At 43.5% G+C, this 24,382-nt stretch overlaps 1 protein-coding gene across 1 annotated transcript in view; it reads right to left on the reverse strand.

Moving 5' to 3' along the window:
- Positions 1–24,382, reverse strand: part of DSCAM (DS cell adhesion molecule) — a 628,479-nt gene that overhangs the window by 62,630 nt on the left and 541,467 nt on the right. Inside the window, exon 20 of the mRNA XM_047100488.1 lies at positions 15,992–16,125. Coding sequence (XP_046956444.1) covers positions 15,992–16,125 — 134 coding nt within the window. The remainder of the gene's footprint in view (positions 1–15,991; positions 16,126–24,382) is intronic.

The raw sequence follows: 24,382 nt of genomic DNA on the forward strand, positions 1-24,382 counted from the left end.
AACTTAACTGCATCCCAGAACGAAAGTCAGAATATTTATAGCAGTGAAAATATCCAGTACAAGACAAGGTGAATTTTGTAATGTTTGACATCCCGTAAAATTTTTCCAGATATGAACAGCCCAAATATCCATCGACTGGTGAATGGACGCATAAACAAAATGTGTTGTATCCACACAACGAAGTATTATTCAACAATAGAAAGAAATGAAGTACGAATACGTGTTTAACTTGGATAAATCTTGAAAATACTATACTAAGTGAGAAAAGTCAACCACAAAAGATTACATACTTATGATTCCCTTTTTACAAAATTTCCAGAATAGTCAAATCCAGAGAGACAGAAAGTACACTAGCAGCTGTCAGGGGCAGAGTAGAGTTGGGACAGAATGGGGAATGACTGCTGTAGGATATAGGGTTCCTTTCTGGGATGATGATAAATGTTCTAACATTAGATAATAGTCGGGGTTGTGTAACTCTGTGAATATGCAAAGAGCCACTGATTGGAACACTTTAAAAGCATGAATCTTTTTATATGTGACTTATATCTCAAAAAAGCTGTTAGAAAAAAAAATTCAGGAATGGAAAAAACCAGAGAAACATTTCTTTCATAAAGAAAATGTAATTCAATCAATCCTAATTGACCCATAATTGACCTAGATATTAAATTCAGCAGAAATGGGCATTGTAACAGTTATAGTTGTGTTATGACCATAGATATTCAAGAATTTAAATAGATTCATGAATGATATAAAAAGACCCAAGTCAAAGCTTGAGATGCAATTACAATATGTGAAATGAAAAATACACTGGATTAGATTAATAGCAGATTAGATCTGCAGAGAGAAAAAAAAGGTCAATGAACATGAAGACATATTAATATATGAAACATGGAGAGAAAACAGAGTACAAAACTTAACAAAGCTTTAGTGGGCTATGGAACAGCATCAAGCAGTCTAACATACATGTAGCTGGAATCACTAAAGGAGGAAAGGGAGGCATGACAGAAAAATGTTCCATGAAATTTTTCCAAATCTGGTGAAAACCATAAACACAGGCAGCCAAGAATCTCAATGAACCTCAGCCACAGAAATATGAAGGAAACCACATCAAGGCATATCATAACCAAACTGCTCAAAACCAGTGATAGGAGATCTTAAAAGTAGTCAGAGAAGGGTCACATTATGTGTGGAGGAACAAAAACAATGATGTCAGAACATTTCTTGTCAAAAATAATCCAAGTGCTTTTGAATGTCTTCCTAAAATTTGTACATTGAAACCTAATCCCCCAAGGTGATGACAGTAGGAGGCGGGGGCCTTTGGGAGGTGATTAGATCATGGGATTAGTGAGTGCTCTTATAAAAGAGACCCCAGAGAGCTCCCTTGCCCTCTTCCACCATGTGGGGACACAATGACAAATCTGCAATCCAGTAGAGGTCCCTCACCATGACCCCACCATGATGGCACCATGATCTTAGATATTCAGCCTCCAGAACGGTGAGAAATAAATTTCTGTTATTTATAAGCCACCTGATCTATGGTATTTTTGTTACAGTAGCCTGAGCTGATTAAGACATGAAGTAAGAAGACAGTAGAACAACATTTTTAAAGCACTAAAAGAAAAAAAGTCAACCTAGAACTCTATACTCAAAAAAAAAACCATATATTTCAAAACTAAAAAGAAATAAAGACTTTTCAAAATGTAAAAAGCTGAAAGAATTAACCATCGGCAGATCCACACTACAAGAAATGTTAAAGAAAGTCTTTCAGTCGGAAGGAAAATGATACCAGAGAGAAATTAAATGTACACAAAGGAATGTAGAGTACCAGAAGCAGTAACTACAAAGGTAAATATATGATTTTTTCTTATTCTTTAAATCTCACTAAAAATAATTGATAATCAAAAGGTAATAATGACACAGTGTGGGGTTTATAACACATGTAAAAGTAAAATGTATGACAACAGTTGCACAAATATTAAGAAGAAAAAGTGGAGGTATACTATTATAAGGTCCTTGTACTCTATGTGCAGTGTATAACATCAGTTGAAAGTATAAAGTGATAAGTTAAATATATCTGCTTTTTAATCCTAAAAAATCACTGAAATTACAAAATAAATAGTAAAACAATGCAACCAAATAAATAAAATGAAGTGATAGAAAATACTCAGTTAATTAAAAAAAAAACCCCAAAAAGCAGAAAAGAAACATATGACAATAAAAAACCCAAGTAGTAAGATTATAGATTTAAATCTATATCAATAGATCAATAATCTATTAAGTATAAATGATCTAAAATCCTAATTAATGCAGAGATTGTAAGAATGGATATAAAAGCAATACACAACTCTATGCTGCCTACAATAAATCTTTTTCAAATATAAAAACACAAGTATGTTAGAAGTAAAAGGACAGAAAAACGATACCGTGCTAATACTAATCAAAAGGAAGCTGGAGTGGCTATATTCATATCAGACAAAATAGATTTATGAGTAAAGAATCTTACCAGTGATAAAGAAGGTAATGTCATAAAAATAAAGGGATCAATTCATCAAGAGGACATAACAATCCTAAACATTTATGAGCTTAATGACAAAGCTTCAAAATACATGAAGCAAGAACCAGGGAATGTCAAGGAGGCATAGGCTCAGAGAGGTCACACCTCTTCCTTAAAGAATCCATATAAGACAGGTAGGCTGATATCAGATCCATTTTTCAGATGAGGAATGCTGTGGACTGAATGTGTGTGTTCCCTTACAATTCATATGTCGACATCCTAATCCCTAAAATAATGGGATTTGGAAGTGGGGCCTTTGGGGCTAATCAGCTTCAGATTAGGTCATGAGGGTGGGGCTCTCATTATATAATTAATACCCTTTCTTATATAAAAAAGGAAGAGACCCAAGAGCTTTCTCTCTCTACCATGTGAGGACACAGCGAGAAGGTAGCCATCTCGAAACCAGGAAGACAATGGACGCTGTATCTACTGGACCTCGATCTCGGATCTTGGATGTGGAGGCTGGTCTCCAGAACTCTGAGAAATAAGTGTCTGTTGTTTAAACCAGCCAGCGTGGTATTTTGCTCCAGCAGCCCAAGCAGACAAATACAAAAATTAGTACTGAGAGGTAGGGTGTTGCTGTAGCAAGCACAGAAACACATGGACGTGGCTTTGAACTGGGCAGAGGTGGGAAAAGTCTTGAGGCTGATGCTAGAAAAAGCTAAGATCCTGTGAAGGGACTGTTAATGATGACACTGGTGAGAGCTCACAAAGAAGGGGAGAACTGGAGAGAGAGTCTGCCTCTTCTTAGAGAACACATAAATGATGGCACACAGGGTGTGGGTAGAAATGTGGGTGGTAAAAGCCATTTTAGGGGCGCCTGGGTGGCGCAGTTGGTTAAGCGTCCGACTTCAGCTCAGGTCACGATCTCGCGGTCCGTGAGTTCGAGCCCCGCGTCGGGCTCTGGGCTGATGGCTCAGAGCCTGGAGCCTGCTTCCGATTCTGTGTCTCCCTCTCTCTCTGCCCCTCCCCCGTTCATGCTCTGTCTCTCTCTGTCCCAAAAATAAATAAACGTTGAAAAAAAAAATTAAAAAAAAAAAAAAGCCATTTTAGTGAAGCCTCAGATGGAAATTGGGAAAGTGTTACTGGATAATGGGAAAAGATGGTCTGTGCTATACGGTGACAAAAAGTTTGCCTGAATTACATTCATGTTCTAGTGTTTTTGTGGAAGGTCAAACGTGCAAGCGATGATTTTGGACACTTAGCTGTTGTAAGTGTGGCTCCTCCTGACTGCTTATGGAAAAATGCAAAAAGAGAGAGATGAACTGAAGAAAGAATTGTGAAGCCAAGAAGAACCAGAACTTAAAGATTTGGGAAATTCTCAGCCTATCCGTATGGCAAAAACAGGAGAAAGTGTGTTTGGATGAGAACAGTAAGGGTGTGGCCTAGCAGCCCTGTGGTGAGGAGATTGGTGTGGGTGAGAACTATGGACTGAAAACAGCCACACCAGCAGGAACACTGCCAGTTGAACCTAAGGAGACTGAGATGGGATAGAAGTAAAAAGAGCTGAGTTCTAGATTCTACAGGACAGGATGATAGAGCTACGTGGCCCTCAACTCATGCTGTTCTTCAAGAAGAGGGAAGAATAGCTCTGAAGGATATTCAGAGATCATCAGGGTCACGGCCTTGGTTTCAACAGGCCAGACAGCCTCCACCTAAAGCCATGAGGACTGGACCTCCCAGAGCTGAGTGGGGGAGAGCCTTGCCTGGCAGAGCCTTGCAGAACTGCAACATGGACAGAGCCTCTGCATAGAGCCACAGCATGGGCAGAACCCTCCTGACAAGTCGGGGAGAGATTGCAATCCCAGAGGTGTCACTGGTAGAGCATTGAACCAAAGAGGATTATTCTTGTTTCTGAAGATCCAGCGGGATCTGCTAAGTTTTAGACTTACTTGGGGGCCATCAGTCCTTCCTTCTTTCCTATTTCTTTCTTTTGGAACGGGAATGTCTACCCAATGCATATCCCATTGTATTTTAGAAGCACGTAACTTGCCTGGTCTCACAGGTTCATAGCTGGAGTGGATTTTGTCTCCAGATGAATGTACCTGGAGTCTTACCCATACCTGATTCAGCCAGTATGTAGATGAGACTTTGGACTTTAGAGTAGATGTTGCAATGAGTTAAGACTTGGGGAGCTACTAGGATGGAACGAATGTATTTTGCACTTGACATGGACACGGGCTTTTTGGGGCCAGGGGCAGAATTGACTGAATGTTTGTGTCCCCTCCAATGCGTATGTTGAAATCCTAACACCCCAATGTGATATTAGGAGGTGGGGCCATTGGTAGGTAATTAGGTCATGAGAGTGGAACCCTCATGGGCGGGATTTGTGCTCTTATAAGGGGATGAAGAAACAAGAGATCTCTTTCTCTATCTCTCTCTTCCGTGTGTGTGTGTGTGTGTGTGTGTGTGTGTGTGTGTTTGCCATGTGAGAATACAATGAAAACTCAGGAAAAAGTCCTGCACCAGACACTGAATCTGAGGGTGCCTCGATCTTGGGACTTCCCAGCCTCCTGAACTATGAGAAATAAAGATCTATTATTGAAGCCACCCAGTGTGGTATTTTGATATAAAAGTGAGACCTAGGCAAGGAAACTAAGGTACAGACAAAGTAAGTGCCTCACTAAGGTCAGAGTGGCAGAAATGGTGAGCAGAGGTTCAAGCTCAGTGCCTCTGGCCCAAGTCCAGGACTGCCATTTACAAGCAACCAGACACGGGAAGGGTTTACTTTTATCCCTGTAAGCTGTAGGTCATTAGGCTGTGTGAACTGCAATCCCAGCTCTATAATTAACCAAGGGGTGCAAATGTTAACTATACCTGTTCATTGTCAGAGATCTCATGCTCACTCAATAAGAAATAAAGCCAGAGAATTTCCCATTGTCCAGTATTTGACTTCTGTATATACACAGTGTCAGATGATTAAAGGGAGACGATAGGGCTCTTGGAGAAGTTCTTCAGGTGTGCCCATAGGTTCATGTGCATGCACTATCGTTACCCTACCTGCCCCCGTTGCCACCCCACCCCTCTCACACACACCAGTCCTGTCTTGTGTTCAGAAGATCACGGGGAAATAAAATCCTTCTAGAATTTCAGGGGGAATTTGGCTTGTTTCCTAGCAATTCGACGAGACAATCCCAAGACTGTGTGTATTTGTATTCTGTAATGTTCCAAGGCTATGTTGTTGCCAAATTAATTTTACAAAGCTTAATGATGTGCAAATTATAACAATCGCTCCTACTGAACATTAAGCATCAACAGAGCATTAAAATATATTTACAAAATAAGGGTTTTCTGTGAAGGGCGCATAGCTTTTAGTTAAAACTCAATAAGCATCCTGTCTAGAAGGTACAATTTGCTCTTGACTACCTCCAAACTAGGCATTTTATTGAATTTTTATCTGCAACACAAGGCATGGATAAAATCAATGATAAAAATACAATTTCTTATGCAATAATATTTGTTTCACTATTTATATGATAGATCATCCAAAGCCAAAGTAAAAAGGTTTGTTTATAGAAAATTCTTCCCGCTGGAATGAAATTTCTCTATAGATGAGGGTGAGAAATAAGAGTCGGGCTGTTCAGGGGTTTCCATTGGTTATTCGGGAAATTTAGTTGCACTGGTGTGATCTCCCTCTGATACCAGCCTATTTCCCTATGGCTGCCATAATTAGGCACAATTTTTTTTGTCTCTCAAAACAGAAGGTTGCCAAATGAGCAATTTAAACAATAGAAGAGTTGATTTGTTTTCTTCATAATATGTGTAACTGGATATTAAATGCGACTTTTCCTGTTGTCTTAAAGTTTTAGCAATGAGCTTCACAAGTGAGAATCGTCTCAAAGATGCTGGTACCTTCCTTCCTAACAAGAGACGTGAGATCAATCAGGCAGGGCTTTCTGATTCTGATGACCTGTCCATCATCCATCTCTGGGCCCCATGAGAGGCTAAGTCAAGAATAGGATATTCTTTTTTTTAACATGAAATTTATTGCCAAATTGGTTTCCATACAACACCCGGTGCTCATCCCAACAGGTGCCCTTCTCATTGACAGAAGTCCGTGTCCATGCCCACCTAGCGGTTCCAGGAGGTTAGGAGCTCCAAGCAAACCACTCAGAGAGCTTGGAGTTTGGAGAACACAGAGATAGGTGAATCACCAATCAGGCCAAAGGCTATGTAGGGTGGCAAAGGCTAGTCTTGCTCCCAGCAGGAGAGCAGGTTCCTGGGGCTGGCTGTCACTTCCATCATGGTGGGTTAGGGATGCTTCCATGTAGGCCCTTCAAGGAGACAGCAAGACTGGCTGCCTCCAGGAGTGTAAGATGCCTTCTACAGAGGGGTGTACTGCAAATTCCATAATCGTTTATCCGTAGATGGTGCGTATAATTCAACCAACGTTAACAAGTCCAAGAGGTGGCAACAGGTAAGAGAAAAAGAGCCAAATGGGAAAAAAGATAATCAGACGTCCACTCAGGGTAGTGAAGCAAATCTGTTTGTTCAAAGCCTTCCCTTTGATGCTCAGTTAAAAATACAGGTGCTGAGAAAGAGGGGGGATGAATATTGCTTCCTTATGAAACATTTTCCTCAATATTCTATATGAGATAAAGTAACTGATTATATTTACCTTCCATCAACTGTCTTTTTATTGGACACTAGATTTCTCAACACAATGATCTAACCACATTTGAGCTGACTTGCTAATTTCCATGTGCATTCCATCATGTGTCACTCCCTCCCACACTCTGGGAATGGTCAGTGAGAAGGGTTCCGTTTTCTTTCCAGATTTCTCCGAACACTCCAGCTGCAATGATGCATCAGAGACTTTGAAGCATTGAGAGTGTGGAGGGAATAGAAAGGCTTCTCTCTGAAGGGCAGCGAGACAGAAAAATTACAGTCAAGGAAAAGCACCCCCCAAATGTAGGTTCTTAGGATTAATGAATCAAAAGTGGCAGAAGGAGAAACTGGTGGGGAGGAGGAAGAGAGACACTTTTCTCAGTATTTAAATATTTAAATCTCTAAATATTTAATTTCCTGCTGGCAGATCTATAACTCTGTCGTCTCATCTTCAAAGTTAAGACAGAGATATTAGCCACTCTAGAAGATTTGATTATGCCTACGATGCAAATTAATCTTGAATGGATCACTATAACTGGGCTGATAAGGGATGGCCAGAGGAATAGGACACCTGGGGACAGCCATGTAAACTCACTGGACTACAGATCTCTCCTCTGGGTCTTGCAAAGAAAAGGTACGTAAGAGCTCTTAGCCCCATGCCTGTAACGGGGAAACCTCATAAATAGTTGCTGTGCTTGAATTCACAGGCGTTTACTGAGTTCAAGTCCAGTGTGTAGACTGTGAGGTAAGTTCCTGCCCCAAGGGAACAAGAGATGATCATGGGTTGGCAAACGGAGGATTAATTACACGAGGCATAGTAAAATTCTGGTAAGTTCTTGCTAAAATCTAGAAATAAAAATCATTTGAATTCCCTTGCCAAAACTACTCCAGTTGTAGCGAAGGACATGATTCATATTTGCAAAATACCTAGGAAAATAAATAAAAAACTGCATGTGTTTGATTTAAAAAAATATTCATGGCAAAGCTTTTTTGTTTCTTTGTTTGTTTTTATAAAGCCTCAGACATGCTGGCTTCCCTAAAATTGTACCAAGAGTGGAAAACATAGCTCATGATATAAACGTCGCAATCCTCAAGCCAGGCAGCTCATGTTCATGTGTTATTCCTTTCTTATTATTGCTTCGGGTCTGGTGGATGGAGTCGTAGATTTCTGAGGGACCCAACAGTATACTCCTCCAAAGAATGTAGAGGTTGCTGGAAGCTCGGTTTTCTCCCTGTGCTCCAGTGTCACCCGTGAAGAGCCCGCTGCTTTCACTACAGAATTCTTTTTGCCTTGTGGTTTTGGTGCAATAATTTCCCTCATATTTAAGACACTTTTTAACCAGTAAATAAGATGAAATTAGCCACAATGAATTACTTCAAACGCTCTTTAGCAAATTCTATCAAACTGGATGCTTAACCAATAATTGCTGGATTCATTTCCAAATCCCTCACACTATTTAGCTCGATGGGTGGCTTGCAAAGTCTTGTGAGCCTTCTCACATCCCCTCAACAAGGCACATCTGCCCTTTGTTTATAGGTCATGCATGGTCCTTATCTTTATCCCACTTTGGATTGTGGTCTTGCACAGTCTTGGTGCACCCTTGTGGTCTTGGATGGAGTTCAGGTTCTTTGAGGGTGGCCTTGCAGTGGCCCTCCCTTTATGGATGCCCCGGACACCCTAGATCCCAGTGTTGCAAAATCAGGGCTCACAGACCACAAAGTGGAATGGGCTGAGGAAATGCCTGTTGCATTAAGTTGACTAATGACCTAGAAATGATTTGAATGCAATCAAGAAAAACTGTGTAGAGAATGACTATGGATTCACAGGCCGCTCAGATCAAATTATTCAGCGTATCTCACGGATATAAAAAGAATTCCACTTAAAAAATTTCAATTAACTTTTTAATGAAAAACTAATTCTATCAAAGAAGTATGGTGCTTTAAAAAGCCCTAATATCTAACTATTAAAAAAAAAAAAGACTCGAATGTTCTGATTTTGTAGATAGTATGTTCACAGCAGTGATTTAAAGAAACCTCTCCCAAAGCAAGATAAACAAAATAGGCAGCTCTTTGCATTACTGGACACTCCGAGGCCACATCAAATCTTTCTGTTTAGGGGCAGAGAAAATGATCTGGATTACGTTCAGAATCAGTAGTTGGCTGGATCGACTTCAGGTTTGTCTTTGTTCTTATGTATGAGACGTTTTGCCCTGATTTTCATTTTATTTCAGTATTTTCACCTCTAACAGAAGATAATGGATCAATGAAGACCATCCTAAAGGGACAGACCAGGGTGGGGAGCCTGCATGGTGGGAACAGCATATTAATGCTACTTGCTTTATGCAAGTCAGTTCTGGTGGTTTCTTCTGCACTTGACTGAGATGCCTGTAACCACCATTATATCTTCCACTGTTGGCTACTTTTTAAAAAAGTCTTCCAAACAGAAGATATTTTACTTTTGGGCCTTTCAAATATAAAAATAATTATTTTGCCAGTGCATTAAAGTTGACACCCAGATGCTTATAAGGAGCTGGTGTCTCCATGTTCCTATGTAGAATCGGGGCTTTGTCCGGTTAGCCAAACTGGCATTACAGGGTCCTTATAGTTCCCAGGCTCTTTTGAACAAAGTCACCTCCACTCACTACAATTTTGCCTGGTCTCTTCTCTGCTGTCACCCCATCTGCTGTACCAATGATCTATCTGCAAAAGTGCTTTCTTAAGCTGACTTGATCACTATCACTTATTCGGTAATGCACAAGTAATTCATCGCACATGTGTAAATGGAAGAAACCCATGCACTCTTAGTCAACTTTTGGCTGCTCCAAAATTTCTGGCTTTGCCATCACAGAAAAGAGATCCACCATCAGGTCTTTTAGACAGAACTATGGAAGGATGATCTCCATGTCAGTGATTTAAAAGCATGGGCACTGTATATAACTCCTGCTGAGACTGAAAAGCCTCCCCAAGCAGAGGATATGCTTTCCTGCGTCATGAACCAGGAACTTCATTATACAGTTTAACTTCTATTGCATGACTAACTGCCATAATCCATACAACTTAATTCAACACAACATTTTATGAACATCCGCTATTTCAGCATAATACCAGGCTTTCTAAAGGAATAAGGGTGACTAACGGTGGGGTGTGTGCTTGAACTGGGGGCCCAACGATGTCCCCACCTAACGATAACACAAGGGATTGTGGTGGTTACACCAAAGTGAGGTTGGAAATCAATGCTGGGGACCTCCGAGGTGAGACGGAGCATGCTTCCCAGGGAAGGCCATAGGCTGTCACCGTGAAGGGCCTGGACTCTAAGCTCAGACACCTGTGGGTTGCAGACCCTGTCTTTACCTTGCTAACCGCATGGTCCTGGCAGACAGTACATTCTCCATTTCAGTACCATTACAACGAGGTAATCATAACCCCACCTGCATATGATAACCACTGGAATTAACTGATGAAAACCAGGATTTTTTAAGATGTGAGTCATTGAAGCAATTTTGTGAGTTATGACAATCATTTACAGAGCAAAACAGAAGAGAAAAAAAAATCCAACGGTTTGGAAAATATCATAGCGCCTCCTGTGTGGCAAGTGTAAGTTTTGTTTATGAAGCTTTTGTTGTGTGTGTACTGGGTTGTGATTATAAGATGCATTTCCTATTGTGAGTCATGAAAGAATGAGCTTGGAAACCATAGGCATAACGTGTTTAGCAGACAGTGGCTAGAATATAGAAAATGCTCAAAAATGGTGGAATAAATAATAAAGCATTTAAGTTGAGCCTTAAGAATAAAGACTTTTAGTGGGAGGAGGACACACACACACACACACACACACACACACACACGATGCAACAGCTTAGGAATAGATGGATAGGTTAACGGAATAGGAGATAGGACACTGGACAGGAGTTAGAGCTGGATTATGGAAATCTGTTCAGGTCATCTTGAGGATTTTGAGTTTTGTTTTAGGTAAAAAGGGAGAAGTCATCCAAGAATTTGCCCAAGGGAGTGACACGGTCAGATACAGAATGGGAAAGAATGATTATGGCAGCAATGTGGACAATGGATAGGCCCTTGAGCCTGGCAGTGGAAGGACTTCTGACCTGGTTTGTTTCCCCAAGTGGGCATGAAAAGAAGGGAGAAGATTAAAAGATACTGCAGGGAGAGACTTCTCATGACACAATGTCACCTCGCAGATGCTATTTCCTCTGGTCATAATACCTTTTCATAAGGTAGAGCTCTTCCCTGCCTACAAGCCAGGGCTACAGGTGCATCCCAAGAAGCTGTCTCTGACCCCACTGTTTGAGAAACACCCCCTTGCCTGTGGCTTCTGCCACAGTGTCCTGTGCTCTGCAGGTCACAGTCGTGTCCTTTGCCACGTCACAAGGACAGTGACAATCCCTGGCATTTTCTGACTTCCCTAGAACCAGGAACTCCTCAAAGAAAGGCAGACACTATCCTTTATCACCGCGGTCCCACGGTCGCCATTGGAGCTGTTCTCCCAGCTGCCCTGGTTTTCCTGTCTTCTGGGTACTTGTTAGGATTGTGCTTCCTGGCCCCCTTGTGGTTGGGGGAGGCCACGTTATGCCTATGCCAGACCTTCCAGAGATGTATTCCCTCTGCCATAAAACCTGCATGGGTGCTTCCCAGAGTACGGATAATATGGACCAGAGCTACTACAACTCACAACAGACGTGAATGTGGAAGAAAGATAAAACTGTTGGTGTAAATCCCTGAGGTTTTAGGACTCTGGTCAGAGGACAAAGGGTACTGTTAGATCAGTGGCTTAGCTGGGAAACAGGAAGAGAAGGGGGACGAGAATGAATTTGATTCAGAACACGTTGGATGCGGTGGGGTCTCCGTGAAGACACGGATGGAAGGAATTTGGAAATATGGGGTTGCCTGGTCCTCTAAGATGGTCAGTCGGGGTTGGAGAGAAACATTTTTGATCTCTGTAACTTCAGATGATAGTTAAATTATAAAAACAGATTCAAAGGCACCTGGTTAAGCATCCAACTCTTGATTTTGGCTCAGGTCATGATCTCACGGTTCATAGGTTTGAGCCCCACATTGTGCTCTGCACTGACAACCCAGAGCCTGCTTGGGATTCTCTCTCTCCCTCTCTCTCTGCCCCGTCCCTGTGCTCTCTCTCTTTCTCAAAATAAATAAATATACTTTAAAAAGTATATAAGATTCAGTGATTCATGGGGACAATAAAGAATAGGAAAAGAGGATAAAGGAAGAGTATTGAGAAATGCCTACATTGAAGGGTGGCTGTCAAGGGAGAGGGAGCCCAAGAGAAGAGAAAGTCTAAAAAGAGAAGGGAAGTTAAGTCAGAATTTAAACACAGATAGCTGTATAATAATGGCATGTTACGTGGCAGCCTGAAATGGGAAGAGTGCCACCTCCCCAAAAGGGAATAATAGCCTTGTACACCCAGAGGGTGCACGGTGACTTCTGAGACAGGAGCAGTGGCCAGTGAGATGGACAGCATTATAATACAGATGGTCAAGTTGACCCCGCTTGACAATTCCATCACGGCACCGTGGTTTGACCTGAGATTCCTCAACAATTCTGGCTTCCTAAAGCCACTCTCTCTTGTCCTCAGCCCCATGATTTATTAAATGCAGTCCTGGGGGGCGGGTCCAAGGAAAACCCACACCTGCTGTTTTGGTTTGGAAGCTGCCCAGACCTGGCGAAGGTTACTTCCCTGGTGTCTCTGAAGACTTGCTTACTTCTAAGTCGCGGGCTACACTGTGGGGAGTTTTGTTGCTGAAAGCTGTCTTCTGGAGAAGAAGGGTACTGGAACATTCTTAGTTGCTCATTCGGCAACGTCGACGGAACACCTATCCTGTGCAGGGGCTGGATCACCTTATCGTTTGAAACTGGAATAATTGAGGTGAGTCACAGCTCACTGATATGATCGTTTCAAGCCTTCTGATTTTGTTCTTCATTGCTGAGAGGTTCATGCTGTCTGATTTCACGTTTCTAAGTCCCATCTCAATCGGCTCAGCGCTGTAGAAGAGACACTTTCTCTATCCTTGTCCTTGGTTAATCTAGGGCACTCCCCACAGGCTGCTTTCATGAGGGGAGGAGGGCCAGAGGGGAGATCCAGCCTCGAGACTCTCTCCCTGGGACCTTACAAGGTAGTGTGTGAATTGATCCTTCAAACTGTCATCTATGAAAATTCAGAGTCACGCCCCCCAAATTATATGCCTGAGTTCCTTGAAGCAAATGAACTTTGAGATTTTGCTGCTCGAATCTCTGCCTGGGGCGGTTAATGTCTCCGTGCATCTGCTGGTCCGGCACGGGGAGACTCTGCGTTTACCTAGCGCCACCAGACTTTAGATCCATTTACACTTTCTTATCTGGCCACACAAAGTTTTAAATCCCAACACCTTTTACTAGGCTAACCCAAGAGAACGCAGTGAAACCAGCGTCTATTCTTAGACAATGGGCTTTACCCATTAGAGAGAAGAGCGTGGGTCTTGTAACAAGGTCCATTCACTGGGGGTCTTAAGAGGAAATTTACATCAGCGAGCAAGTCAGCCGAGGGACTCCTCTAAAGAAGATTAAATTACAGGCTGTGCTGTGTCCTCATTTATCCTGCCATGTTCTACATTCCACTGTGAAATCATTTCAAAGAAAAGAAATACTCAGCCGAGCAAGAATATCATACGCAGCTAGCACTGCCCTCTGGTGTTCATTCTGACACATGGGCGGAAATGTGAAAGCCTCACAAAACGTCATCCCATCCCTTCTTCTAACTTAGAGTCAAATTCCAGAAACCCAAGATGGAACAAATACCCTTCTTTCCAGCAATTTGTACTCTCTTACTAATTCCATGTGAAAGAAAGCCCCACAAAGCAATGGGTGAGATTTTCCAATGTTTCCTTCCTAAGAGAAATGTATTAGTTCTCTCTGGTCTTCACTTATAATGGTATTATTTTATTTTAAAAATAGGTCTCCTAGGGGAAAATGTCTGTACCTCCCACTTGGTTTTTCTGTCACCCTAAAATTGCTTTAAAAATAAAGTCTATTAAAGAAAAAACTAGGCCCTGGGGTCTTAAACGATGTTTGACGTGCATAAGCAGCCATTTGTCTCTAGAGATGGACTCGGCCTGATTCTGGTTCCCTCCACTTTACTGCACACAGCCTGGGATTCTGGACCCTCTTTGCCAAACTTACATGACGCTACCCAGAAGACCACAGTGCGTTGTAACGATCATACTTCTAGATCTACGGTGCTTTATAATAGAGTCAAAGGCAGCACAGAGACACCCGGTGAGTGGCAGTCAGACATGAAGGAGGTGAGAAATTTGGCTGTTAATTCCCATCTTTTCTGGTTAGTTCGATCTTACGATTGTTGTTTTCGGAAGGGTCTTGTTGGGAAGGTACTGGGTGGTTGAATCCTATTGTGGCGTAAGTGGAGAGATGGTGGGAATCCTTGGGCAAATCTTTTCTACTCTTTCTTATAGACAGTTGGCTCATGTTTTTAGGATTTGTAACTCTTCCTATTTTATTGTGTGAAATCCACAGGCTGGGGGGACAAAGACTAACATGGCCCAAAGCGGCCACCTGTGGGGCTATCTCATCCAAGCATCGGTCCATCAGGACTAATGTCAAGTAAGCCAGGCTGAGGTTTTAGTTTAGAGATAAAGAGCAGATTGAGGGTGTTCTGGGTACCCTGAACTCTTTTCCTAGCTTGGTGGAATCAGAACAGCAAATGTGAGTCCTACAGCAAACAGATGAAGGAGGTGACAGGGCTGGAAGGAGTTGGGAACGGGGAGTCAGTGTTTCACGGGGACAGAGATTCACTTTGGGGAGACAGAGACGTTCTAGGGGAGGATCATGGTTCACAACCATGTGAATATACCTAATGCCACTGACCTGGACACTTAGAAGTGATTCAGATGGCAAATTCTGCGTTACGGTATTTTATCACAATAAAAACCAAAATTAATCCGTGTATTCACTCCACAAACACTGACTGACGATACAGGTCTCCTTCTATACCCCAGCAGGAGGACAGAAAGACAGGTCACGTGGTGCCAACCCCAGAAAATGCCGTAAATATTCCTGTGAACATAGCATGAATTTTGTGGTCCTACTCTGGCTTTCTTTCCTCTAAAATTTCCCTTTTCGACATGCTTTTGTAGCTGGTCTAAGAAACAGTTTAGCTCTATAATTATGACCCGGTAGTAATAATATTAATGATAATAAATATAGCACGCTGAAGTATTAATTACACTAACTCTTTTAACTCTGTCTCAGTGAATGAGGTGGGCTATGCGATCGTCGGGTCACAGATCCTCAGCACAGGCCCTCGTTTCTGGCCCGACAGCGGCTTGCCTGCTTCTCTTAGTGGGGGACGGGACCTGGCAGGAAGATGGGGCGGGAGGTGGGGGCACAGGAGGGAGGTCAGAGGGAAGGGGGGGAGGCAGGGAGGGCCTGGCGGGCACAGAATGACGCGTCCAAGAGCAAAATCAATAAGCGTTGTCCACTGACTACCAATTAAGGCACAATTCAGACCTCTGGGTTTTGATTTTGGGAAGCCGGCTGGCGGTGTTGTGGGAAGTCACCAACTAAACAATACTTCTAGATGACTGTGTCCCTTATAATGATTCAGATGTGTATTTTCAAGTGAGGTGTAAATGAGGATGTTGCTTTGTGGTAGAGACAACAGCGGGGGGTGGGGGGGGCGGGGAATAAAACCACTGGAAAGACCCAAGTAGGTGGGAAACAAAGGAATGAACGTGTCCCAAAGGAGCACTCGCAGCTCGTTTTCTGGAAGGTGCTTGAAAGGCACTTGGTTATTTACCAACTTACTGTGGGATAGGGGTGGGAGCAGAATACAGTGTACTTTCGGATGATGCCGTTCAGCTTGAGAGGGGGAAGCCAGGACACAAAGACCATGGAGGCTGAGGCCGCCGCTGCCTTCACTCCCGCAGGAGGACCTGGAACTGGAAGAGCCGGGCATTTAGTCACAGCGATGGGGCTTCCGACCAGGCGCTCTGGCCCACGTTGCCCAACACAACCCCCGCTCCGGCTAGGCCTGGCCCCTCTCTCTGGCCAGCTCCTCAGGGGTCAGTGCTGTGGGCTCAACCGCGTCCCCTCAGAATCCACGTGGTGAAGCCCCAGCCCCCAGAAGCTCAGAATGTGACCTGACTTGGAGAAGGGGTCTCCACAGAGATGACCAAGTGAAACTGTGGTCACTAGGGTGGCGCTAATCTCATGTGACTGGTGTCCTTATGAAAAAAGGGAAATGTGGGCACAAAGACGTATACAGAGAGAAGACCATGTGAGGACACAAGGGGCGAATGGCCCCCTAAAAGCCAAGGGCAGAAGCCTGGAACAGACTCTCCCTCATAGCCCTCAGAGGGAGCCCACCCGGCCCACACCTTGATTTTGGATTTCCTGGCCTCCAAAAACCATGGGACAACCCATTTCTGGTGTTGAAGGCCTCCCTCTGCGGGGCCCTACGCCAGCAGCCCTAGGAGCTGACAGAGCCTCTCTTTGACGAGTGACCCGTGCTCCACACGAACCCTGTCCAAGGGCATGTCCTCTAACGGCCTAATTTTAGCAAGAACGCTGCTCGGTCAGTTCAGCCAGAATCCCCTCAATATCGGGTCACTTGATACATGATCAAAGACTTCATTCTCTTCCACACCCAGGTACTATCCGATCATCCTTGCGTGCCTTCGACCAGAGTCCTGTTTGATCACTCTAGTCAGAATACCCTTACCCCCAAGGTCTCCTATCAGCAATTCTCCACCCACAGCCCCATCCTTCCCCTCCACTCCTTGGCTGTAAATTCCCACTTGTACGTGAAGTCGAGCCCGGCCTCTCTCCCCTGCCACAAACTCCCACTGAGGTCGACCCCACATATTCACGTCACAGCAGTCCCCCTGAGAAGTGTGCCTGCTGCTGCTCTTTAACAAGTGCCATGAATAACTGTTGCTTCAACAGAACTAATACATTCAGTTCAAGTCCCTGACTTCCTGGGAGCCTTCTTTACCCATTCCAGTCCCTTGTGAGTTCCTGCCTCTGAACAGCTGGAGAATTTAGTTTCTTGTGCTGCTATAGTGTTTGGCTTTGAACAGGCTGGGGATGTACATCTTGCCTCCTGAGTTAGAGACGAATGAGGGCAAAGTATCTTGGTCTTTAGGGACCACTCTTCCTTGCCCAAAACACTTTGTAATGACATCTCTTTTGGCTCAGGGGAGGTACAGAAACACTTTTGTACGAGGATGGATTTTTGTGTCAAAGATTCACATTTGTATAGACAAGAAATACCCCTCTGTAAGCCATCTAAGAAAGAAGGAAATGGTGCTAACAATATTAAGCATAATTTGTCAATGAGATCAAATGCATGTATTCCTTCCCCCCATCTTTCTGTTTTCCAGGTGGAAGAGGGAGGATGGAGTGAGGTGGACAAGACATGGGGAGAAGAGAAAAGAGCATTAAAATTGCTATGGGATAAGCCTTAAGGATCTTGCTTTGTTCCTCGTTGGTCTAACTGTCCACCTGGAGGGTGGCTCCCACCTTGATGGAGGTCTTGAAATTCCAACCGATATACATCCCTTGTGAGCCCCTGGAGGAATCTTTGAGTCTCTTCCTGCTCCAGTAACAACATAACTGCTCACTAAATATTTGTGGAGTTGACTATGTGTCTCATGATGGTCATCTTGACTCTTTAAGGTCAAAAGAACAAAACCAGCAATCACCATGAGAGCTAATGTGGGTGTGACATCACCACCACTTGAAAATATAAAATCTTGGGATCAGGTTTTGACACATCCTGTTGGTGGCAGAGGGTCTAGAAAAGAGGACACAAGTAAGTGATGACACCAGGATTACTAAGTCTTTGGGAACAAGGCACTGTTGTGCTGAGTATGGAGGGCACTTGTGCTTAGGTTTCCTATTGGTGAGGGGAACAGCCAAGACACCCCCAAATCCACAAGCTGGTTGAGACCCACAAGGGCTCCTCCTGAACACCAAGTGTAGAGTGGACATTTGTTTGACATTTTCATCCTAACGGATGCCCCAGATTTCCAACACACTCCATTCCTTCTCTAAAGCAACCACCTGGCTGGCATTCACCATACCCAACATTCCCTCTGGCCAGCTTCTTTCTAGAAGCCCAAGGGCTTGGGCAACAACCACTTGAGTGGCTGCTCGACAGAAGTCAGTCATATTTGTTTCTACCTTGTTTGTGACAATTACACCTGTCGTGGTAGTGTGATTTAATTCATTATCCAAACCAATGAAATAGGAGTGCCAAATAGAGCTGTTTCCATGACAATTAATGGGACTTCTTTGGAAAAGCTTTCTTAAAGGTAAGTTAAAAAAAGAAGGTTCGGCTAGGTTTGGGCCAAGACCCTTGAGAAAGATGACACATGTAGCAAATATCAAGACAAACAGATTAAAAAAAATCAAGCATAAGTTGTTGGCAAATGGCATCATGCCTTACTCTACTCTCAGAGAACTTAAACTGGAAATGGCAGATGATCCACGATGAAAACAGTTTATGGAAACAATGACATAGACTCCTAATCTCTTCATCCAAAACTTAATAGAAATTAGACTGTATTATTTAATTAAAGAATGATTAGAGAATCAATCTGTATTGTCTGCTTTGAGTTAAAATAGAATGTTTAAGGTATGTCTGTTGGCCACTTTACACTCCTTCCTCTATTTGATTATTTCCATTGACTTGTCTCGATTATATCAAAGGGCATTTACCATGTAAATCCCTATCTGACTCCTCATACACTTGATGCATGATCTATCTCGTGCAATCTTTTTTTCTAGGGTTATTAGAATTTTATACCACAGAGGAATAGCTACATAGAAACTTTGAGGAACAAGACATTCTGGAAAAGTTTTCTGCATCGCTGAGCCACTATCTTAAGAGTTAGAATGTAAATTGTAGTTCTGGTTTGGATTATCCCACAATGGTTCAAGGTGTGAGCCCTGTAGCCCCACCGAGGGATTTTGTCCAGCTTCAGCACTTAGGTCCACGTCCTGGGCAAATTCATTAACTTCTCCAACAAGCCTTAGTCTCCTCCTCTATGAAGCCAGACCAATAATTGTACCTATTTACAGTTTTATTGCTAGGATTACAAAAGATAATTCATCTAAAGAATTTAGATGGAGTTTTGCATTCAGCAGGCACCAAATAAATTCTAGCTATCATTCGTAATGGCAGTCATCATTGCCTTATGTTGTGCATCACTAAAGGATCCTGGGTTTTACTTTGTGACCCAGTGTTGAACTATAAACACCAGATGTTGAGAGTTGCAGAAAACGGAGATGGTGTAGGATGGTCTGTCTGGGACGTATTTTCCTAAAACATTCTTAGTCATCAGAACACATTTTGGTAATCTGATTTCTGTGTGTGTGTGTGTGTGTGTGTGTGTGTGTGTGTGTGTGTAATACAGGCAAGCTTAGGCAGTTTTCACAAATTCCCAGACACTGTTGAGTGAATTTCTGACTTCAGATTTAATTGGTTGAAGTAAAGAACACAGGTCCGGAGAACCATTTCTTCTATATTATTCCAATCTGCCTACACCTCCTTTCTGTATTGCGGAAGCTCTTAGAGCTCACATACCCACTTGCCACTGACATCTCCAATCTGATTCATAGGTATCTTAGATACACCATGTCCCAAACCAGGATCACCATCTTCCCTTCCAAACCTCCCTTCCTCCTGTACCCCATTGCAAGAAATGGCACAGCTACCTTCTTGGTTGCAAAAGCCAGAACCTAGAATTCTCTCTTATCCCTCCCAGAGGATGTGTAAGGTTGGAGAGCTTCTTAGACCTCCATGTGGACGTGGTCAGTAGTTGAGCTGTCCCTATGGCTTAGTGTTGTTCTGCAACACTGGAAGTGGCATTCTTAGCCCATCCCAGGACGTTGACACATGATGATCTAGGATCTTGGGTTCCTTCTGTCTGAAATCTTTTCCCACTCTCTCTTTTCTTTTTATCTTGGCAACTCTTACTCCTTTATCTGGTTCTACTAAACATTACTTCCTTGAGAAAACCTTTTCTGACCAGTAGCCTAGATAAAGCCAGGGCTCTCGTGTTTTCTCTTAAGACCCTTCTCCTTCATGGAACATGTCAGAATCCACTTAAGTCTCTTCCACCAGCCTGCAAGCCCTGCCACGCCCACCCTGTTCTCTGCTGTATCTCTAGTGCCTGGGCCAGTATCTGGAACATACTAACCCTCAATGCAGATATTCTAAGTGAATAGAAAAGTGATTCCACTAGTGATTGGGTGGTAGGAAGAATTCTAAGATGGTGTCCAAGATTTTTATCCTTTGATATAAATATCTGTATAGTTTCTTTCCCTTGAATGTGGGTAGTACCTGTCGCTATGATGGTTGGATTACTCCCATGACCAGGTTATGTCACATAACAAAGGTGAAGGGATTTTGCATATATAATTAATGTCCTAACCAGCTGACTTTAAGTTAACCAAGAGGAGAGCATTCTGGGTGGGCCTGACCTAATCAGAGAAGCCCCTTACAAGAGGGTCTAGATGTCAGAGATGGAAGAAGTCAGAGAGATTTAAAGCAGTAGAGATGCTCTCTCATTGGTCTTGAGGAAGCAAACTGTCTTGCTGTGGAGGGGCCATAAGACAGGGAACAGTAGGTAGCCTCTGGGAGCTGAGGAGATGGTCCCAGCCCCACGCCCACAAGGAACCAGACGCTGACAACCAGTGAGTTTGGGCAGGGGGGACCTGACCTCAGATGAGTTCACAGCCCCAGCCAACAGCTCGATTTCAGCCTATGAGGCCCTGAGCCAGGGACCCAGCTGACCGGTACCTGGACCCCTAACCCAAGGAAATGGTGAGACAACAAATTTGTGCCATTTTAAGTATTAGGTTTCAGGTGATGCATTATACACCACAGAAAATGAATCCACTCAGTTAGGGCCTTTTAATGATGTATCTTAATGTAAAGCCTCAAAGTCAGTGCTTTGAAAGATGATTGCCTTGGTTTGAAGTATAGGTACACACACAGATACTTCAGTTAACGTCACGATCACTTCTCTGGTTTTGCTGATCAGGTTTCGGCAGGTGTGTGTGTGTGTGTGTGTGTGTGTGTGTGTGTGAGATAGCCTGCTGCGTATGTGATCCACCACGGTAGCCAGACCCACCTGAGCCCAACACCCCACAGAGGCCCCCCTGAGCCATGTGTAGATGGCCTGGTGCTGGATGGAACCACCCACAACTGTGGCTGTCATCACGGGCCTGCGAGGCACACGTCGCTCTTCCATTCCCATTTCCACAAGACGCCAATATCTCTGGCCTTTGCTCCTACAAGAGCGATATTTCCTAAACATTCTTCAAAGTAGACAAAATCTTTTAACTACGGTGGCGTTGTGTGGGGGAACCAATACGCAGCACAGGAGTGGCTCTTCCTGAAGCAGAGCGTGCAGTGTGGAGCCCCCCACTGGGCACCTCAGGGGCCCACCCAGGAGCCCAGGGAGGTCACAGGAACCTGCATGAGAAGCACGCCATTGGAGGGAGCTCTGACATCCTCATGGTGGGAGGCCTTCTGGGACGCCCTGGCCTGTTGTGCTGTTGCCGTCCCTGCTACTGCACAGAGCCCAGCACTGCCGTGCGCTCAATACCTGTCTACTGGGGCGCGCCGCCTCTGGTGCATCAGCAAACAGACCAGACACACGCCCTCAAAGTCCATCGCTTTTAAGATGCGCTGAGGGGTGGTCACATGATCACCTGAGCATGTATGATCTATGCCTCCAAGAGAACGTAGGGCTCAAGATGGGGGGGCCCTGAGGATTCAGAGATAGCCTGATGTCTGTTTATTCTTCACTCACTCTTGGCTCTGTTTTCAGATGGCCCCCCTCAAAGAGATTGCTAGTCAAGAGGCGGGAGAGCAAAGATCACATATTGCACCTCCCGCCGGCCTCCTTCGCATAGAAAATGATTTACAGAGTAATGTGCATTAGTAATGTACTCAGTAAATATTTGAACTTAAACACACACACAGTGTTTACTTTTGCAGAAAAGGATCAGGGTGGAAACTACCTGATGCCTGCAGAATAAAAATAACAATTGGAAAATTAATAGATTGTGTTTTGTTTGTGTTCTCTTTCCCCACGGCTTTGCTCAGATTATAGTCTCAGCAAATAAAATGGCATTAGGATTTCACAAACCCTTTAGAATTCAGAATTGGTTGTCCTGTGTTCAAAAACACAAAGCCAGATCAGCAAATCATCTTTTGTGTTCCTGCGGAATAACGAAGGTCCAAGTTCTGATCGATTGAGCAGTCCCGGAAAGAGAATCTGAAGCCTGAGCAATTTTCACGGACCGCAGGAGGTGGTGTCTGTGGGCCCAAGAATATGTTTGTGGACCCAAGAATATGTGCACAGATTTAAGAATATGTCTACTGGCCCAAGAGTCCTTATACAGGCCGAGCAACTACTGAAGAAACTGGAAACTTGTTCTCTCAGCAAACATTTCAATTGCAAATTATCCCTGGCAGCAATAAACTTTTAAAAAATGTTCTAATTTTTTAGGGGCGCCTGGGTGGCTCAGTGGGTTAGGCGTCCAACTTCAGCTCAGGTCATGATCTCGTGGTTTGTGGGTTCGAGCCCCGTGTCGGGCTCTGTGCTAACAGCTCAGAGCCCGGAGCCTGTTTCGGATTCTGTGTCTCCTCCCCTCTCTGCCTGCCCCCCCCCATCATGCTCATGCTCTGTCTCTCTCTGTCTCTCAATAATAAATAAATGTTAAAAAAAAATAAATAAAAAATGTTCTAATTTTTGATTCGATTTATTTATTTAATCTATTTTTAGTTATTATTTTATCCTATTTTTGTATGTTTTATTAGCAAGTGATACATTTTTCCTCCTTAAGATGATCAGCGACCAAGGGGCACCTGGGTGGCTTAGTCGGTTAAGCGTCCGACTTTAGCTCAGGTCATGATCTCGCAGTTCGTGAGTTCGAGCCCCACATCGGGCTCTATGCTGACAGCTCAGAGCCTGGAGCCTGCTTCAGATTCTGTGTCTCTCTCTCTCTCTGCCCCTCCCCTGTTCACACTCAGTGTCTCTCTCTCTCTCAAAAATAAATAAACATTAAAAAAAAAAGATGATCAGTGACCAAATGACACAACTTAAACTCTAGGCCTCCTGACACGGGGGGTTTAGGAACCTCATTTAAGAAATGTATGGGCGGGGGGTGCACCTGGGTGGCTCAGTCAGTTAAGCGTTTGGCTTTGGCCAGGTCATGGTCTCACGGTTTGTGAGTTCGAGCCCTGCATCGGGCTCTCTGTTATCAGCACAGAGCCCACTTTGGATCCTCTGTACCCCCACCCCCCACCCCGCCCCTTCCCTGCTCACGTGCTTTCTCTCTCTCTCTCTCAAAAATAATAAATAAAAAAATTAAAAGAAAAAAAAAGAAATGTATTGGGCCAGGGTGCCTGGGTAGCTCAGTTGGTTGAGTGTCTGACTCGACTTTGGTGCAGGTCATGCTCTTGTGGTCATGGGATTGAGCCCTGTGTAGGGCTCTGTGCTAAGCGTGGAATCTGCTTGGGATTCTCTCTCCTTCCTCCTCTGTCCCTCCTCTGCTTGTGCACACACACACACACACACACACACTCTCTCTCTCTCTCAAAAAATACTACAGCTCTTAAAAAAAAAAGAAAGAAATTGGGCAGAGAGAACCAAATTTAATGCTTGCTTTCAATGCATAAATATTTCTTTCCTTGTGAGACTATCAACAAACACTGAAACTTTACTCTGTGCCTAGATTAGTGCCTTACTGAGGAAGAACTTAATGAATGTTGGCAATTATTATTTTACTGGAATCTTATCCACAATCTTACATAATTTAATTGAACCTGGCAGGTTAATCCAAACTTCAAAACTGTAAGATTTTGTAGCACAAGTTTAAACAGGTTGTGTATTCTCAATCTGATTAAGCATTCCTTCTATGGTAATTAGCCTTGTTGCTTCTTTCAATTAGACACCAACTTGCATTCAGTTCTATCAATTGCTCGAGTGCCTATTTATGTTAGGTCTTGAGTTAACCATGGTGACTAGCTCAGTTCTTCACCATTTTAAATTAGTGAATGTTTCATGTGAATCCGGGAGATAAGCTTATTATACCAGTTTTTCTCGATTTCTACCGAATCTCTGCTCGGCTTTGTTTTGAAAATGCTGGCGATTCATCCCGAGTAAATACTGACAT

This window comes from Lynx rufus, unplaced genomic scaffold (genome assembly GCF_022079265.1).
Source record: "Lynx rufus isolate CCGP_SWC_20201006 ecotype Redwood Valley unplaced genomic scaffold, mLynRuf1.p SCAF_5, whole genome shotgun sequence".
Taxonomy (NCBI): domain Eukaryota; kingdom Metazoa; phylum Chordata; class Mammalia; order Carnivora; family Felidae; genus Lynx; species Lynx rufus.